Source organism: Monodelphis domestica, chromosome 2, assembly GCF_027887165.1.
Source record: "Monodelphis domestica isolate mMonDom1 chromosome 2, mMonDom1.pri, whole genome shotgun sequence".
Lineage (NCBI taxonomy): Eukaryota > Metazoa > Chordata > Mammalia > Didelphimorphia > Didelphidae > Monodelphis > Monodelphis domestica.
In genome coordinates this window covers 470,438,929-470,456,534 of record NC_077228.1, presented here as the reverse complement: position 1 = coordinate 470,456,534, position 17,606 = coordinate 470,438,929, and the positions used below count along the sequence as shown (strand labels likewise).

At 33.7% G+C, this 17,606-nt stretch overlaps 1 protein-coding gene across 2 annotated transcripts in view; it reads left to right on the top strand.

Annotated features, from left to right (window-relative positions):
- The window catches only part of COL11A1 (collagen type XI alpha 1 chain), a 298,622-nt gene that overhangs the window by 192,807 nt on the left and 88,209 nt on the right, over positions 1–17,606 (top strand). For both annotated transcript variants that reach the window (XM_001372197.4, XM_001372220.4), the window contains exons 39-42: positions 3,808–3,915; positions 5,003–5,092; positions 5,354–5,407; positions 15,964–16,071. In XM_001372197.4, the coding sequence (XP_001372234.1) occupies positions 3,808–3,915; positions 5,003–5,092; positions 5,354–5,407; positions 15,964–16,071 (360 nt within the window). The remainder of the gene's footprint in view (positions 1–3,807; positions 3,916–5,002; positions 5,093–5,353; positions 5,408–15,963; positions 16,072–17,606) is intronic.

The following is a 17,606-nucleotide window of genomic DNA, read 5'->3' as shown; positions in this document are numbered from 1 at the left end:
AAATTACATAAAAAGTCAGAGCTGGTCACATGGAGGAATGGACTACTTTGGGAAGTCATGACTTTCTTCTCATTGGAGATCTTTAAACTGACTCTTGGTAGATATATTGTGGAGGACATTTTTGCTTTCGGTTAGTATCAGGCTAAATGACTCCTGAAGTCCTTCTAACTTTTTAATTTGGTGAAATATTTAAGTCAACTCAACAAATTTATTTGTCACTATTATGTGATATTGAAATAAAGATTGTATCATTTTCATGAAATTATAAATTATTGAAATCAGAAAATTAAAACTTCTTAAGGTTGGAAGGGTCACTTAGTTAAAACCCTTGCCTTTAGGCAGAATTGTATTTAGAACTTCTCAGGTACCAGAGAGTATTTCCTGGTCTTTAAAAGACTTTCAGAGAATAATACTACACAAGATAACTAATCAACACATTCTATTGCTGAATGGTCTTGTCCTGAAATTCTTCTTGCTTTAGTTTGAATCTATTTTCTTTTGTTTTATGCTAAGTGGAGCTAGAGCACAGCTGGTCATCCTCCTCTTGCCATAACAAGTTTAAGTGAAAGCTGATTAAATGGTACCACCACAAAGCAGCAACTCTCTGGAGGCACTTAAATGACCTGACATTTTTCAATGTGGCATTTGCAGCAACTGAATGCAGCTGGCTATTTATTTCTTGTAGCCTTGAGCAAATGGAAATCCCATCTTCCTGGTTTAAGGATTCCTCAGACACAGATCTCAGAATTCACCTCAAGGAATAAGGGTCCTTGTTAGTTTGGGTTTAGGGAAGTCACAGATCAGAAGGGTTGTTTAGGGGGTTCTTTCTGATCCCTGGAAATCCCAGAGAGAGGTCCTTCTGACTGAGTCTTGTAACATTTCTGAAGTTGGGAAGCAGGGGAACAACTTGACAGAGCCAGTGTGTGCAAAGGGAAAGAAAAGACCTAAACAATGGACTATGTCCAAAGAAAAGTCCTAAACAATGGTTTGTATAGATAGCTTGTTACTTCTCCAAGAAATACTCTTCAGATTCTAGCATAGATAGCAAAGTTGTTAGAAAATAACATATCCTCTTACTTTAAATACTCTTAGCTCTTTTAAATTCTCAATAGTTTAGAAAAGTTTTTCTAACCTGGCTCTCAGAGACAAATTCATATTGGATACTAGAATAGGTTTTGTAGAAATCTTAAGAATTGTTCTAAATCAAACATCCATATTTTCGTTGCCACATTAAATAATGCATTCTACTTTGGGACATTGTTAGAGGTTATTTGTAACTGACCCAAATTCTGCCTGTATTTTTGTGACAGCTATTGCTTTCAAGACCATAAAACTATAAAACTTCTTTGAAAGAATAACCCTTTAAAAATATAAAGAAAATTGTCAGGTCTTTTTCTCTCCCCCTGGAAATATATTCATATTCCTTTTTTGTCATTAGATATGAATATGGTGTTTTGATGATTTCTAAACCAATCAAAATTTTCTTCTGCTCTATTAGAACCATAGATTATGAGAACCAGAAGAGAGCTCAAAGGTCAAATAATTAAATCTCTTCCTGAATAAGATTTGTCTCTATGATATACTTGACAAGTTAAGTGGTAAAATAACCTCTCCATAAAAAATCTTTACTGATAGCAACCCAGAGGCAGCTTTGGATGCATAAGGTTGGATAGTTTTCCAAGAAAGGGGGAAAATTGAGTTTTTTATTGAGCCAACATATATATCTCTGTAACATCTATCCATTCCTTGTAATACTGCATCCTGAAATAAAGCAAATCAAAATCTTTTCATACACAGTGGCCCCTCATATATTTGAAGACAACAATGATAAACACTTTTTACACTCTAATTCTCCAAACAAAACATCAGTTTCTTACATGTCATGATTTCAAGTTTCATCCACTCGAACTTTTCTGGACGGTCTTCAGGTTTTCAATTTCCCTCCTAAAATATGAGTACTAGAATTGTTTGCAGATAGCAACTAACTAGAGCAAAGGTCTGTAGCTTCCTTTTTGTAGACATTGTATTATCATCAGAATTTTTGTTGTTGTTCTATTAGTTTTAAGTCACATCTAACTCTTCATGACCCCATTTGGAGTTTTCTTGGCAAAGATAATGAAGTGATTTGCTATTGTCTTTACTAGGTCATTTTAAAAATGAGGAAAGTAAGGCAAAAAGAGTTAAGTGACTTGCCCAGGGTAATATAACTAGTAAGTGTTGAGATTTTATTTGAACTCATGAAGATGAATCTTCCTAACTTCAGGCCTAGAACTCTAAACATTGTGCCACCTACATGCTCAAAGTAGTTTTTTTTCCCCTTTTTGTTTGTTTGTTTGTTTTTTGCTACCATGTCATGTTGCTGGCATTAAACTCAAAAGAATTTAATCTAACATATATTTATTTAGCATAATCCCACCTAATCCAACTTCACCAAATGAGAAATTACACAGTATCTACTATTTGTAATATATTTTACTAAGTAATGGGGGGAGAGAGAACAAAATGCAAAATAATCTCTGTTCTATTATAAAAAGCTTATATTTAACTTGGTGGTGGGGAGTGGGTCCAATATGTAAACAAGTAAATATGTATTTGACTTTTTGAGAAGGAAGAACTGCTAGAGTTGCCCCTGAGCACAGTCTTGAATAAAGCTGAGGAATCTGAGACAGAAGTAAGGAAAGAGTATTTGCCATGAGTAAAGTCTTTATAGGGGTATAAGAATGAGTGATGTAATACTGAGGACAGCAAATATGCTTATTTGGCTATTGTGTAGAGTGGGATATTATTAATGGGATTTAATAAACCTAGAAAGAGAGGTCAGTCAGTCAATCAGTAAACTGGTTAGAACCAGGTAATGAAAAGCTTTAAATACAATGCTCAGGATTTTGTAGTTAATCAAATCAGTCAGTAAATACTTCTTCATTGATTTTATTTTCCCAATATATTTATTATAAAGGATGAATCCTTTCACATTTTTATTTGTATTGCCATTTTTATTCTTTGACATATACTACCTTTGTTTGTCCTTACTAAAATTTGTTTTACTTTTCACTTCTCAATGTAATTAAAACCTCTTTAAGTTAAATCCTAAATTTTATCTTCAAAGATTTTGAGTATCTTCTGTAAAACTAGGTTGAATAAAAATTGATGAAATATGTGGAAATCAACACCATGTCAGTCAAGCAGAAGTTGGAAAATTTATCTTGTTTATTCTCTAGCACCTGAGAACCACAGAGATAGCCTCTAGTAGTGACCAAATACTGAGAATCATAGTCTCTTAATTCTCTTAAAATTAATTTTATTAAGGGACTCAAGCATGCTAGTCAATGAGTATTTATCAAATACTCATGTGTTATAATATACACCATATATTATTAGGTCCTTAGGCGTGGTGTGAAGCACTGGGAATATAAATATAATCAGAAAGTTCTGGACCTCAAGGAACTTAGGTTCTAAAAGGAGAAAACAACACATACAAGGAAATTAAAGGGGCATATGGGAGTGTGGGAAGGTATACTCATAGAATCCATGGCTAAGGAAGTCCAGAGTGTAGCCTAGAAAAGAATGATGACATGAGGGGGTCTGAGAGACCTCATTAATGGGGGTTCTGGGAGGAACCTTTCTTTTAGAGGGAGGTCAAAAGGATGGAATGTGCTTTCAATATGGGAAGAACAAAATTGTTGTGAGTTTCCAGGAGGAGATTTTTAGGGCATGGCATAAACTCACAGTAAAAGGAAGAAGTATCTGTTGTATTTGTTTCTTAGCTATGTATAAGCAGTCATTGTAATGAATTTTTCTTTAATTCAGGGCCCAACTGGTGAAACTGGTCCAATAGGTGAAAGAGGTCATCCTGGACCTCCAGGCCCTCCTGGTGAGCAAGGACTTCCTGGTGCAGCTGGAAAAGAGGGTGCAAAGGTAATAAATAGGTTTTTAAGTAAGTGAATAGGCTTTAGACAACCTGTTGTTCTGCTATAACTATTTACACATTATTTAATGCTTCTATAAATAATGGAATAATAGTTACAATAATATACATTTTGTTATACATATATTTTGAGTAAGTAATAGTTATATTTTAAAGAACATACTTTATTTAAAATATAGATAATTCTAAAGAAATTTGGTTATACTGATTTATACCATTATATATATATAGTAAATCAGCTTTAAAATTTTTTTACCTTACTTCAATATTAAATATTAAATTTAATATTATTATATAATAATATAAATAAATATTAAATTAAAATATTAAAATCTCTATTGTTTATTCTAAACTTATATTCCATTTGTCATAGTTGTTCATATTTGCATCTAACAGGGTGCACGTATCATTTTATTTTAATATATACAATCTTCCCTCACTATACTGCCATTCACTTATCATGGCTTCACTGATTCATGGGTTTTTACAAAATTTGTAATTTTATTACTTTAATTATATCAATTATTTAATTATTTAATTATTCATTTGATTAATTAAAATAAAAAATTAAAATAAAAAAATTAAATAATTAATTTAATTAAAATTTTTAATTATTTACACATATCATGGCACACTATTGGCTATATATTACTCTGTTGTTTAAAAAAAAATCTAATTCTGTGTTTACACTTATCATGGCACACTATTGACTGATGGAATGAAATGTGACCAACCACAGAGCTGTGTTCTGTATGCTGGGCACTGATTGGCTCAGTGACTGTAGGTTCATAAGAGTGTGGAAACGGTTCCTAGGAGAATGGGAAGGTTTTAAAAGCCTTAAAATATATATAAATAATAAAATAAATATAAATATAATGCCTCTACTTCGTGGATTTTCGCCGACTCTGTAATGTAACTTCCTTTATAGGTGAGGGGTCACTGTATAGTTTCCATTCATATATTCATCTTTAGCCATAGTCAAGACTTAATATTTAATTAAAGTGGGATAATCATGGCTTATTAATGACATTTGTCAATTTAGTACCCTATTCTTAAATATTTATAAAATCTTCATAGGGTGACCCTGGTCCTCAAGGTGTCTCAGGGAAAGATGGACCAGCAGGACTTCGTGGTTTCCCAGGAGAAAGAGGTCTTCCTGGAGCTCAGGTACAATAACATACAGATAAAGAATAAGAATTTACTTTTATACAGAGATATTTTCTTAGCTCTTAATTAAATAAAAATGAATTGCCCATAAATATGATTACAAAATTATGAAATCTTGTGTTTATTTTTTATTATTTTATTCTAAACAATCATATTTTCTCCACAAAATTCTTTGAATTGACAGTTTCATTTCCTTATAAATCATAATCCCCTTCCTTTTTTATATTCTAATAATCTATGTTCAATTTAACTTTATTTTAGGGTGCACCTGGCCTGAAAGGTGGGGAAGGTCCCCAGGGCCCACCTGGTCCACTTGTAAGTAATATTAATAAATAACTTAACTAGACATTTTAACAAATGATTACCCATATTTATTTGAACTCATCCTATAATAATTTTACTGACACATTGTGGGAGGCTATAAACAACTCCTGTCAGTCAAATCAATCAGTGATTGTTTTTTACTAATTACATTTGCTAATGAGTACATAAATAAAAGAGATTTAGGCTAAACTAAAATATTGTTTCCCCCTGCTACCAGTAGATAGCATTAATTTACTTACTTCTAAGCAGCTTTCAAAGAGAAAATATATTTTAATAGTAATGGGAATTTCCTACTCACCAAAATTTTGGAAACATGAATGTAATATGTTTAATAGATTTTTATTTTATTCATTTCAACATTTTGTCACAAAAGGTCTAATCTATCATATATTATGAACAAAATGCACTCAGATTATGCCTGTATGCTTTATAGAGTTTATAATTTGGCTAATGACATAAATAATTTCCATATAAACATGAAAGCTAATTATCTAAATAATTATGAAGATCATCTTATTTAACTCATGCAACATTAACAAATTATCAAGACATCAGAAAATCAAAGATTATATCATCATTTATTTCTTCCTTTGGGGAAAAATATCTTAATCATCTTCTTTCTCTCAGTTCTTAAATTGTCCTGCCTTAGTAATCTCTTGAATGCTTTAAATGATTGGTTGTATTTGTGACTCTAGAGTCTCAAAGAATATTGGGACATGGAAATTAGGATATTAAGAAATAGAGATCGTGTGATACAACATCATTTTAAAATGGGGAAACTTGGGGTGGAGTCAAGATGGCGGTTTAGCAAGCAGCAAAAGTTCAGACCTCGTGGAGGACCCTTCCTTACAGATACAGACTGAATGCTCCTAGGGCACCGAAATTCAATCTGAACAACAGGACAGAAGGGGGGAACCCTCCTTCTGGACTCAAATCAAAAGGTACATCAGGGCTAAGGGGAAGGCAGAGCGAAGGTCCCAGGACCCCTCCCCCACAACCCAGAGGGCTGAGCCCCCAGCAGCAGTGGGAACCTCTGAGCGGCAAAGGTGCTGGTTTGGAGGGTCTACCTTGTGAGCATCAGGGCACTGGGCTCTGAGCATCCAGCTTGGACAGTGGGGAGGAAGCCAGGGAGAGATGGGGCTGTGTCTGGGTCCCTCCATAGGGCTCCAGTCTCACCGTTGCCTCGGGGCACATCCAGACCAATCCAGTTGAACCTAATTCCATCAGAACTCCTCAGAGTTTAGGGAGGCAGGCAAGGGGACTTGCCGACAGCAGAGAAGCAGCTGGAGAGAACTGGAGAGAGAGCCTGGGCAGCCCAGCCTTCCAGGAATCTTCAGAGCCTCAGAGCTTCATACCACATATAGCCCAACCCACTTGAACTCAATCCAATCAAAAGCCCCCAGAGGACAGGGAAGCTAATATTCCTTCCCTAGAGACTGTACCAAGAGATTGGACAAAGCTCCAAGAGGGGAGACTGACAGCCCCAAAACCAAAACAAAATGAGAGGAGCAAGAGCAGAGCTAAATACGGGGAGCAAAGAAGGGGTAAACTCGAGCAAACAACAGAAAAAGAAGAAAGAAATTGCAATAGACAGCTTCTGCACAGGTAATGAGCAAAGAGGGAATGAAAAAGAGGGGGAGGGATCAGCAAAGGAAAAATCAGAAATCCCAGCAAATTGGATACAGGCTTTGGGAGAACTCAAAATGCAATTCAAAACACAATTAAGAGAGGCTGAAGACAATTGGGAAAAGAACTTAAAAACTAAGATAAGTCATCTGGAAACAGAAAATAGTGTCTTGAAAGCCAAAATCAACCAGCTGGAAAATGAGGCAAAGGAGATGAAAGATGAGGCAAAGCAGATGAAAGATGAGGTGAAGATGAAAGATGACTTCCAAAGAAAATCTGACCAAAAGGAAAAGGATGACCAAAAAACTAAGGATGAAATCCAGTCTTTAAGAACCAGAATACAACAACTAGTATCATGTGACCTCACAAGGCAGCAGGACACTATAAAACAAAACCAAAAGAATGAAAAAATTGAGGAAAATGTGAAGCATCTCATTCACAAAACAGAGAATTTACTAAATCATTCAAGGAGAGACAATTTAAGAATTATTGGCCTACCAGAAGACCATGACAAAAGAAAAAGCCTGGACATTATATTACAGGAAATTATTAAAGAAAACTGCCCCGAAATCCTTGAACAAGAGGGAAAAGTGGAGATTGATAGAATCCACAGATCACCTCCTGTACTTAATCCCCAACTGACAACACCCAGGAATGTTATAGCTAAATTCAAGAACTATCAGACCAAAGAAAAGATATTAAAAGCTGCCAAGAAGACATTCAAATACCAAGGAACCACAGTGAGGATAACTCAGGATCTGGCTGCATCCACACTGAAAAAAAAGAAAGGCATGGAATACGATATTCTGGAAAGCAAGGGAACTAGGTCTACAACCAAGAATCAATTATCCAGCAAAATTGACTATATTCTTTCAGGAGAAAGTATGGTCATTTAACAAAATAGAAGAATTTCAAGAATTCGTAAAGAAAAGACCAGACCTGAACAGAAAATTTGGTGTACAAGCACAGAACTCAAGAGAATCATCAAAAGGTAATTAAAAAAGAGGGGAAAAAAGAAAAACAAAAAAAATTTTTTAAGAGATTCAATAAGTTAAAATGATATGTATCCCTATAAGAAAAGAGGTCATTGGTAACTCTTAAAAACTGTTGTTATTACCTGGGCAGCAAAAAGAAGTATACTTAGAGGGAACAGCAACAAACTATAGGATGAAAGGACAAGACATAAATAGGTATATAGATATATGCATGCAAAAATACATACGTATGAGTATGCATATATATATATATATAACTAGAGCTTAAAAGTAGGTTAATATTAAAAGAAATGGGAAAAGAAACAAATGGGGTTAAATTTATATGTCATAAAGAAGCTCATGGTGGGAGGGAGAACATCAATACACTGGAAGGGTAAAGAGGTTGGAGACAGGAAATACTCAACTTTTACGTGCTTTGAAAGTGACTCAAAGAGGGAAAAATAATCCAATCCATTGGGGGCAGAGAATAGATCTGCACCTTATAGGGGAGTAGAAGGGTAACAAACGGTCTGGTGGGGAGGGAAGCAGTACAAGAGAGGGAGGGAGCGGGGGGGGTTAACTTTAGAAAGACTACAGGGAAAATAAGGGGGGGATAAATAGGGAGGGGGTAGAAAGGGAAATAAAATAAGGGTGGGAACAAGGGGGACTGTTCAAAAGCAAACATTTTTGTAGAAGGAAATAGTGAAAGAAGAAAATGCAGGAAAAGGAGCAGAAATCAAAATGCTGGGAAATACCCAGCTAGTAATAATAACTCTGAATGTGAATGGAATGAACTCACCCATAAAATGCAAGCGAATAGCAGAGTGGATTAGAGTCCAAAACCCTACTATATGCTGTCTACAAGAAACACATATGAGAAAGGTAGATACACATAGGGTGAAAGTAAGAGGGTGGAGCATTGCTGGTGGAGTTGTGAATTGATCCAACCATTCTGGAGGGCAATTTGGAACTATGCCCAAAGGGCGATAAAAGACTGTCTGCCCTTTGATCCAGCCATAGCACTGCTGGGCTTGTACCCCAAAGAGATAATAAGGAAAAAGACTTGTACAAGAATATTCATAGCTTCACTCTTTGTGGTGTCCAAAATTGGAAAATGAGGGGATGCCCTTCAATTGGGGAATGGCTGAACAAATTGTGGTATATGTTGGTAATGGAATACTATTGTGCTAAAAGGAATAATATAGTGGAGGAATTCCATGGAGACTGGAACAACCTCCAGGACGTGATGCAGAGTGAAAGGAGCAGAACCAGGAGAACATTGTACACAGAGACTGACACATTGTGGTACAATCAAAGGTGATGGACTTCTCCAATAGTGGCAATGCAATGTCCCTGAACAATCTGCAGGGATCTAAAAAACACTATCCACAAACAGAAGATAAACTGTGGGAGTAAAAACACCAATGAAAAGCAACTGCTTGACTACAGAGTTGGAGGGGATATGACTGAGGAAAGTAAGACACTCTAATGCAAATACCAACAACATGGAAATGGGTTTGAATCAAGGACACATGTGATACCCAGTGGAATCGCGTGTGGGTTATGGGAGAGGTGGTGGGAGGGTGGGGAGGGAAGAAAAGAAAATGATCTTTGTTTCCAATTAATAATGTTTGGAAATGACCAAATAAAAATAAAAAATAAAATAAAATGGGGAAACTCCAACTGACTCTTTCCAGGGAAAAAACTAACTTGAAAAGTCTAACAGAGGACATTGTTATAGGGATAGACAAAATAACTAAACATATTTTATCTTTATCCAAATATATCTATTAGTCATTATAACCATAATACAAAACTAAAGATGGTTGGACATTTGGGATCTCAGAGCTTTAGAATTAGAGTTGAAAGAAACTTAAATTTCATCTAATCCAACCATCTTTTAAAGATTAATAAATAAGTACAGAGAGTTTAAAACTTATTTAACATTTTGTAATTGATATGTAAGTGGCACAATAGAATTTGAACCCAGGCATTCTGTCATTCATAAGTACTCACAGAAAACACAAAGGAAGGAGCTTCAAGAAAAAGAAAAAAAAATCCCAAATACAATCCTAGCTTTGGAAGAGATTTTCTCATCCAATCTTTCCTCTAATTCATAATTCTTCCTACCATGTCTTTAAGGGGTAGTCATCCAATGTCATAAAATCATAGATTTAAATTCAGAAGGGGCTTTAGAAGTCTTTAGATAAAACCCTCCCTCCTTATTTACAGCTAAGAAAATTGACTATAGAGAGGTTAAGGGACTTCTTCATAATCTCATAACTAATAATTATCTGAGTCAGGTTTGGAATCCAGGTTTTCTTAACTTTAATCACAATATTCTATCCATTAACAATGCTGTCTCTCTAAAAATTTAGAGAATTTTCTGGAGAACTAGCTGCTTCATATGAAAACCTCCTAACAACTTTAGTTGTTAGAAAATCCTACATTATTCTGAACTGAATTTTTATTGTCATTGTTTAGTCATTTCAGTCTTATCTGACTCTTCATGACCCCATTTAGAGCTTTCTTGACAAAGACAGAGAAGTAGTTTTTCAGTTCCTTCTCCAGCTCATTTTACATATAAGAAAATGAATATAAAAAAATGATTTAGCCAGGGTGACATGCCTAGCAAATGTCTGAAGCCAGATTTGAATTTAATTCTTCCTGACTCTGGTCCTAAGGCTCTATCCATTTGCCACCTAGCTGTAATATTTGCATTATTATAATCTCTATCCATTGATCCTAGTTTTGCTCTCTGGAACTGCACTGAACATAATTGTCTTCCACATGACACCTACCATCCTTAGATTTATTAAGGCAGTCATCCCTCCTTTTTTTTATGCTAATCATCCCCAATTGCCTAAAATTTTATTTATATAACATGGTTTTCTAATACACTTCCTGTGTTCCTCAAAACTGTCTTTTGGCTATTCAGCATAGTAAGATATTAGGTTTTACTAGAATTTTAGACGTAACTATTTCAAATACCTGAAACGACCATAGTCATTTATAGAGTATAGATATGAAACATGTTAATTACATAACGTTTGGAAAGGAAGAGACAGAAATCATATGTAGAAGAACTTAATATACTTACTTTTTACAGGCATATTTAATAAAATCTTTTTAGACTTAAGTCTTTATTCTTTTGCTTTATGATATTATATTAGAATGAGATAGCTTCCCCTTTGCCTCTTTCAGACATTTTATACCACCTCATTAGGTCATAAAATAACCAGATCGTACCCTTTTAGAAGACATAATTTTGGCTCTCAATTTGCCTAATGAAATTATGGACCTTTGCAGTTGTGTCTTACTAATAAAAGTTCATGGCTATTCTTTTTTAAGTCTTGTATTATGATAAGAAAATATATACTTCAAATATGTCAGATAATATAAATAAATTTTTGGAGGGAAGAGGAGTTGGAATTAAATGATTATTTGAAAATAGCCAAAATGGTATGCGTATATCTATACATATATACATACATACAATTCTACATACATATACATATGGATGTGGATATGGATACACACTTAATTTGGCAGAATTTCTTATATTATTCCTTCTATGACACTATTTGGGAAAATTATTCTATCACCATTGAGTCAAGTTGAAGAAGTCAGCATTAAATATCTTTAGGATAGCTTCATTATTATTTTGTGTACTTAATACATTTTAGAGTTGGTACATTATGGAGTCTGCTTAGATTAGATACCCCCTTACTGACAGGAGTAGTAGATATTGGATTCTCCTAGTGGAGAGGAAAAGTAACACACTGCAATGGAACAATTTCTCATTTCAGTCAGGAACCTGGTTGGAAAAGTCACTGGGAAACTATCTGTGTAATATGAGTCAAATCAACTCTAGTCCTTTTTTATTTCATAAACTGAGATTGTTTGAATAGAAGATATTTATTATTCCAATTCTGCTCTGAAATTCTGAGTTTATTCAATGAAAGAATTCGTGTTCACATAGCACACTTTTTTTTTTAACCCTTGCCTTCTCTCTTAGAATTGATAATGAATATTGGCTCTAAGGCAAAAGAGTGGTAAAGATGAAGCAATTTGGATTAAGAACGGACCCAAGTGAAATAATAGATGAAGTTAAGAAATTAAAATAGGTGGTTTTGTTGAAAGAGTACTGGCTGTGGAGGTAGAAATTCTAGTTCAAATCCTGCCATTGACATCTCTGTGACCATGTACATTTGTTTTGTCTATAAAAAATGGGTGTTGTTCTTGAACTTTCAGATCTATTTTAATTCTAAGTCTATGATCAATGACTGTGAAAAAATTGAGAAAGAATGTGAGGGAGGAAGGAAAGGAAAAAAAGAAAGTGATGATGGAAGAAAATAAACGCCATAAAACAATTATGTTATTTTGTCTATATCTTTATGTCAGAGAAGCAAATTTCTTTTATAGTCAATGAGTAATGCAGCAACACATTAAAATTGTAGTCATTACTAAATGCAGCTTACTTCTATGTCAAATCTCTTCAGAGAATGGCAGCTGCTGACAGAATGTGTCTGAGCTGAATCATCTTCAATCATGGTGTTTCTATTGATGACTGAGTATAAGATTTCCATTTAAAAGCTCTTGTCCAATTTTTAAAAGAGCATACTAGAATGTTAGATAGGGAAAACATTTTAAAGAGCTTTTTGGAAAGGTGAAAAGGTGTAACTATTTTTTGATTTTATTAGACTATGCTGCATTTCTTTTTAAATGGAAAAAATGTTTGGTCCTGCATATGGGGACATAGAATGCTTGAAAGGCATACTGAATAGGGAAACTGTAATCATAATGAAAGGTATATATGTGGACTTAAGACATGGTTTTCCTCCATAACTTATTGTATACTTCCTACTCATTGTTTTGTAGTTTATGAGACCTGTCACTCTGATGGGTGGAGTTTTAATTTGCAGGGAAGTAATGCATTTTAATTAATTTCCTTGTAAATTTCAAAAGAAAGATAATCAGGTCTCTGATTTAAGCTCATATAAGGCATCTATCCAGAAGAGACAAAGGGGCAGAGACAGAAAGAAACCGAAAAATACAGAGACAAGGGGAAAGATAGAGATATAGACACACAGATAGGAACAATAGAAAAAGAGAGACCCTGCGACATACAGAAAGAGAGTGTAAATAATCTAAAATTCATAGATTGTTTTAGAGAACTGAGGTAATATTTTTCCCAAATGATCATCTAGTAATCATCTAGTAAACTAGATCATCTAGTAAAATTACAATTTCACTTCACTTGTTTAGTGTTAATTATTATCTGAAACAGAACTATTCATACCAAGGGAGAAATGACTTCCTCTATTTATTTGTTTTTAACATGTAATCACTGATTCTGCTAGGTAAACATAATATGTCTCTTGAAATTTACTCATTTCAGGTAGTATTTGCTTTTTGTTTGAATTTGTTATACTCTGAATATTAGAAGAAGTTGGTGTGCCCTTGTAATCTAAGGAAAAAATGTCTATTCAATGGATAATATTCATATAAACATAAATTATTCTTGAGTACATAATCATTTCAGAGTTCCCAGATTTCTGAGCATTTCTACATGTTTACCCCATTCCTCAACTTTGTTATTTGTGTTTGTATACACATATATGAAACACATTACTATGCATGCATATATTTCTCTGAAATGTCAAAGCATTATGACTTTATGCTTAGAGAATATTAAGCTAATCTCATTTAAATGCATCTCAGGCAAAATTCAGCATTAAAGGAATCTTGATTTACTAGGTATATGCAGAGTGTTTGCAGTATGGTTGCTACTGTGTTATATAGTAGTATTCTGAGTGATAGTTGAAGGAAAAACAGATTTAGTGTGAAGAGACCTGCATTCAAATTCTAGCCCTGACATAAGTTGTGTGACCACTAGGAAGTTATTTACCCCCAGACTCTCAGTTTCCTCATCTGTACAATGAATAGACTAGATACCCTAAATTATTTTCAAGCTCTAAAGTCTAGGCCATGTAACATACATGATGTGCTATCTACCCTCAGGGAAATTCCAATTTAAAACTATATGAGAGCTTCAGATTAAAAATTAAATAACACTGTAGGAAAACATATAGGGCAGGTCAAAAATAATATGAGAATAAACAACAGGGGATTGACATAGAAAAAAAAAATCTTTAGTTTTCCAGAAGGGGAAGATTAAAATGAATTGGAATTAACAGGGAAGACTTTATGGATGAATGGGAAAAGTAGTCCTTGAAAGAAAGGCAGAAGTTGACTAGAGAGAAAACATTTTTGATTGGGAGAATATATATTTAGAAAGAATAAACTTTTTTGTTCAAAATGAACATATTTTATTTTGGGAAAAGAAGGAAACTCAATCTGACTGAATCAATATGTACAAGTAGGGGAACAGTGGGAATTAAAATAAGAAAGGCAAGTTGGGTTCATTGTCTAAGAAATTTAAATTTAATTTTCTAGATTAATGGGAGACATCACAACTGGAATTAGCATGACTTTGCATGTCATTAAACATTTACTATAAACAGTATCAAGAAATAAACCTGATTAATTGTTAAAAAAAATGAAAACAACTCAAAAGGTTGAATACCCACTGGTTTTCAATCAAATAACCATGTATGCTTATTTCCCTGGAACCATATAATTTACTTTTTGCTCAATTGTCAATTCAAAGATTCTAAGATATTTTTACTTGACATGCTTTATTCTCTGTAACTCATGAGGAGAGTGCAATGATAAAAATGTCTTTATATCCCTCCTTAGAATTAGTAAGAAAATAAACTTGAATTCAAAATTTTTGAGACTTTCCTGTTTAGTAATGCAAGACCATATGATATTATTCATGAAGTCATATTTGTTTTTTTCAAAATGTCTTTAATTAGTAGAATAAAATTCATAAAAGTAAAATCTATTGTCAAAATTTACCTGAGTGGATCCCAGTTATCTGGATAGGAGTTTTAAAAACTATGTAGGAAATGTTTTTGAAAAACTTTTCCCTTTTGAGATAATAACTTTCAAAGATATTTGAATTCCTTATATTTTTCCATTCTGTTGTGAAATGGGGCTCTTCAACATCTATCTGTTAAGAGTAGAGATAATACTTAGTTACAATATCAGATTATCCTAATCACACTGCTTATAGTTTGTCCTCCAGAGAAAGCTGTGAGTTATGTGTGAACATTTTTTTAGTCTAATCCAACAGCTGTCCACAGCATAGTTAATTTAGGCAAAATAGCAATCATTCACAGGTAAAATGCCTATTTATTTGAGTCAGGATAAATTAAACCTACATTTCTCTTTTTTTTTCAAGTCGTATTCCACTTTATATTTTTCTTCTAGATTTGATAGTTATAAATATCATGTTTAATTTATTGTTCATATTATTTTGAGAACTTTTAAGATCTTGTCAAAAGAGTAGAAAAATATCTTTACCTAACACACAGCTGGTTACACTTGGAGAAACCTCTATCTATGGCTGTCTTTTCTCAAAGACAAGATTCATATGACAACTGCCTGAATTTCCAGATTCCAAATTCTAGTCTTTGCCAGCCATTAAGGGATATACTTTTCCATTTCAATCCCAATTCAGTGACACAAATATCAGAATGTTTTATACAACATATGTAACACTATGAGTAAGACGAGTTAATATATGGAAAATATTTCAGACTCTAAAGTTTGAAGCAATACCAAATTTCATGACCTTTCAAGTGACTATTCATTATTTTTCTTACCACAATGACTGTGCTTGATAATAGATAATAAGAATCTTGGTCATCTGGACAATGAAAGAAGAATTTATCTTTCCAATTTTAAGTAATCTTCAAGATATTTATTATGTTATTTCACAGAGCTTGGAAGTTTAAAATTGAAATATCTTTTTTTTTTGAGCTGGAGATGGAAAGCACTAATTCCTTCATTATTAATAATTTTTCCCTCTATCTCCAGGGCTCACCAGGAGAACGGGGTTCTGCAGGTACAGCTGGTCCAATTGGTTTACCAGGTCGCCCAGGACCTCAAGGTCCCCCAGGTCCAGCAGGAGAAAAAGGTGCTCCTGTAAGTAATTTCAAGAAGAAAATATATTAGACTGTTACCCTTCAAGCGTTATTACTTTTCATTCAAGAATATTAGTTCTTCACATTTCACTGCCTTTCCTCTGCATATGTGCTCAGCATAGCAGGCCATCTCCCTCTCTATTTATGATCTAGAAAACTTCAAATTTAATTAAAGAAGATCACATTTTCCCACACTTTATGAAACTCTAATACCTGTGGGGGAAGGGATTAAATATGGTTGGTTATTATCACTGTAAAGGAGTATAATTCTTTCCTTTAAAAAAAGCCCAAATTATAGTTTTGATTAAAACTTTATACCCTGCTGTTTCATATTAGAAAAATGTGAACTTTTTACTTCTTTTGTAATCCAATTTAATTATCAATCCTTTCCTCATTTTATAATAGTTCCCTTTAGCAGTAGGTGTCATTCTGGAATAATGCAAGCTTTGATCTCCTATGAGTGGAGCTCAAATCTTCTGCTCAATTATTTTGTCACATATTGGATTTCATTTCTAATTTTTTTCTAAAACTTGAAGTCTGATAAGCCATTTTATCCTCTATAATCATTGTGTTATTTTGGTTAGAATTTGTGTCCCTTTTTCTACCCTTTGCTTTTGATTGACAGGACTTGGAGAAGCACTTCCTTGCTGTGTACCTCAAAAATAAATGTTGGGGTACAAAGATTCAATTAAATCCAAAGTTGTACATATTGCCCAATGGACTACATTATTTATGTTTTTATAAATAGTCTTGAATAATGCCAAAAATATATCAGAAAGACTAACATGCTAAAATCAGGCACCTTTTTGTTTCTGACAATTAAAACCTTTTTTTAAAAACCTTTACCTTCCTCTAAATTAATTAATAAAATTAATTAATTAAAAACAAACAAACAAAAAAAAACCCTTACCTTCCATCTTAGAATCACTACTGAGTATTGGTTCTAAGACAGAAGAGAAGTAAGGGCTATGCAATGGAGGTTGACTTGTCCAGGATCATATAGCTAGGAAGTGTCTGAGGTCAGATTTTTTTTAACCTAGAACTTCCCATCTCTAGGCCTGGCTTTCAATCCCCTGAGCTACCTGATTGCACCCTTGACAATTAAAAAAATTTGATCCCCTATTATCTTTTTTAAAAAAATAAAAAAAAAGTTTGCTTAGACATGGAATCAAAAGATCTGCGGTCCAGACTTGGTATGGGTAATTATTGGTTGTATGATACTGAGCAGTCACATGCCTCAGTTTCCTTATTTCCAAAAAACTAATAAGAATGGTGGAATAGGATTACTATACCTGTAAATTGATTTATTTTTTTGTGACAGTGAGAAAAATCATATTCTCTTTTGGGAGAATTTTTTTATCTGAAAAAAGAAAATAGTAATATATTTATGCTTATATCGATGGTGTAAAAGATAACATTTTCATAGCATTTGTTATGTGCCAGGCACAATATTAAGTACTTTAAAATGATTATTTAATCTGACCCTTACAACCACACTGGGAGGAAAATCCTATTAGTATCCTCCTTTTATTGATG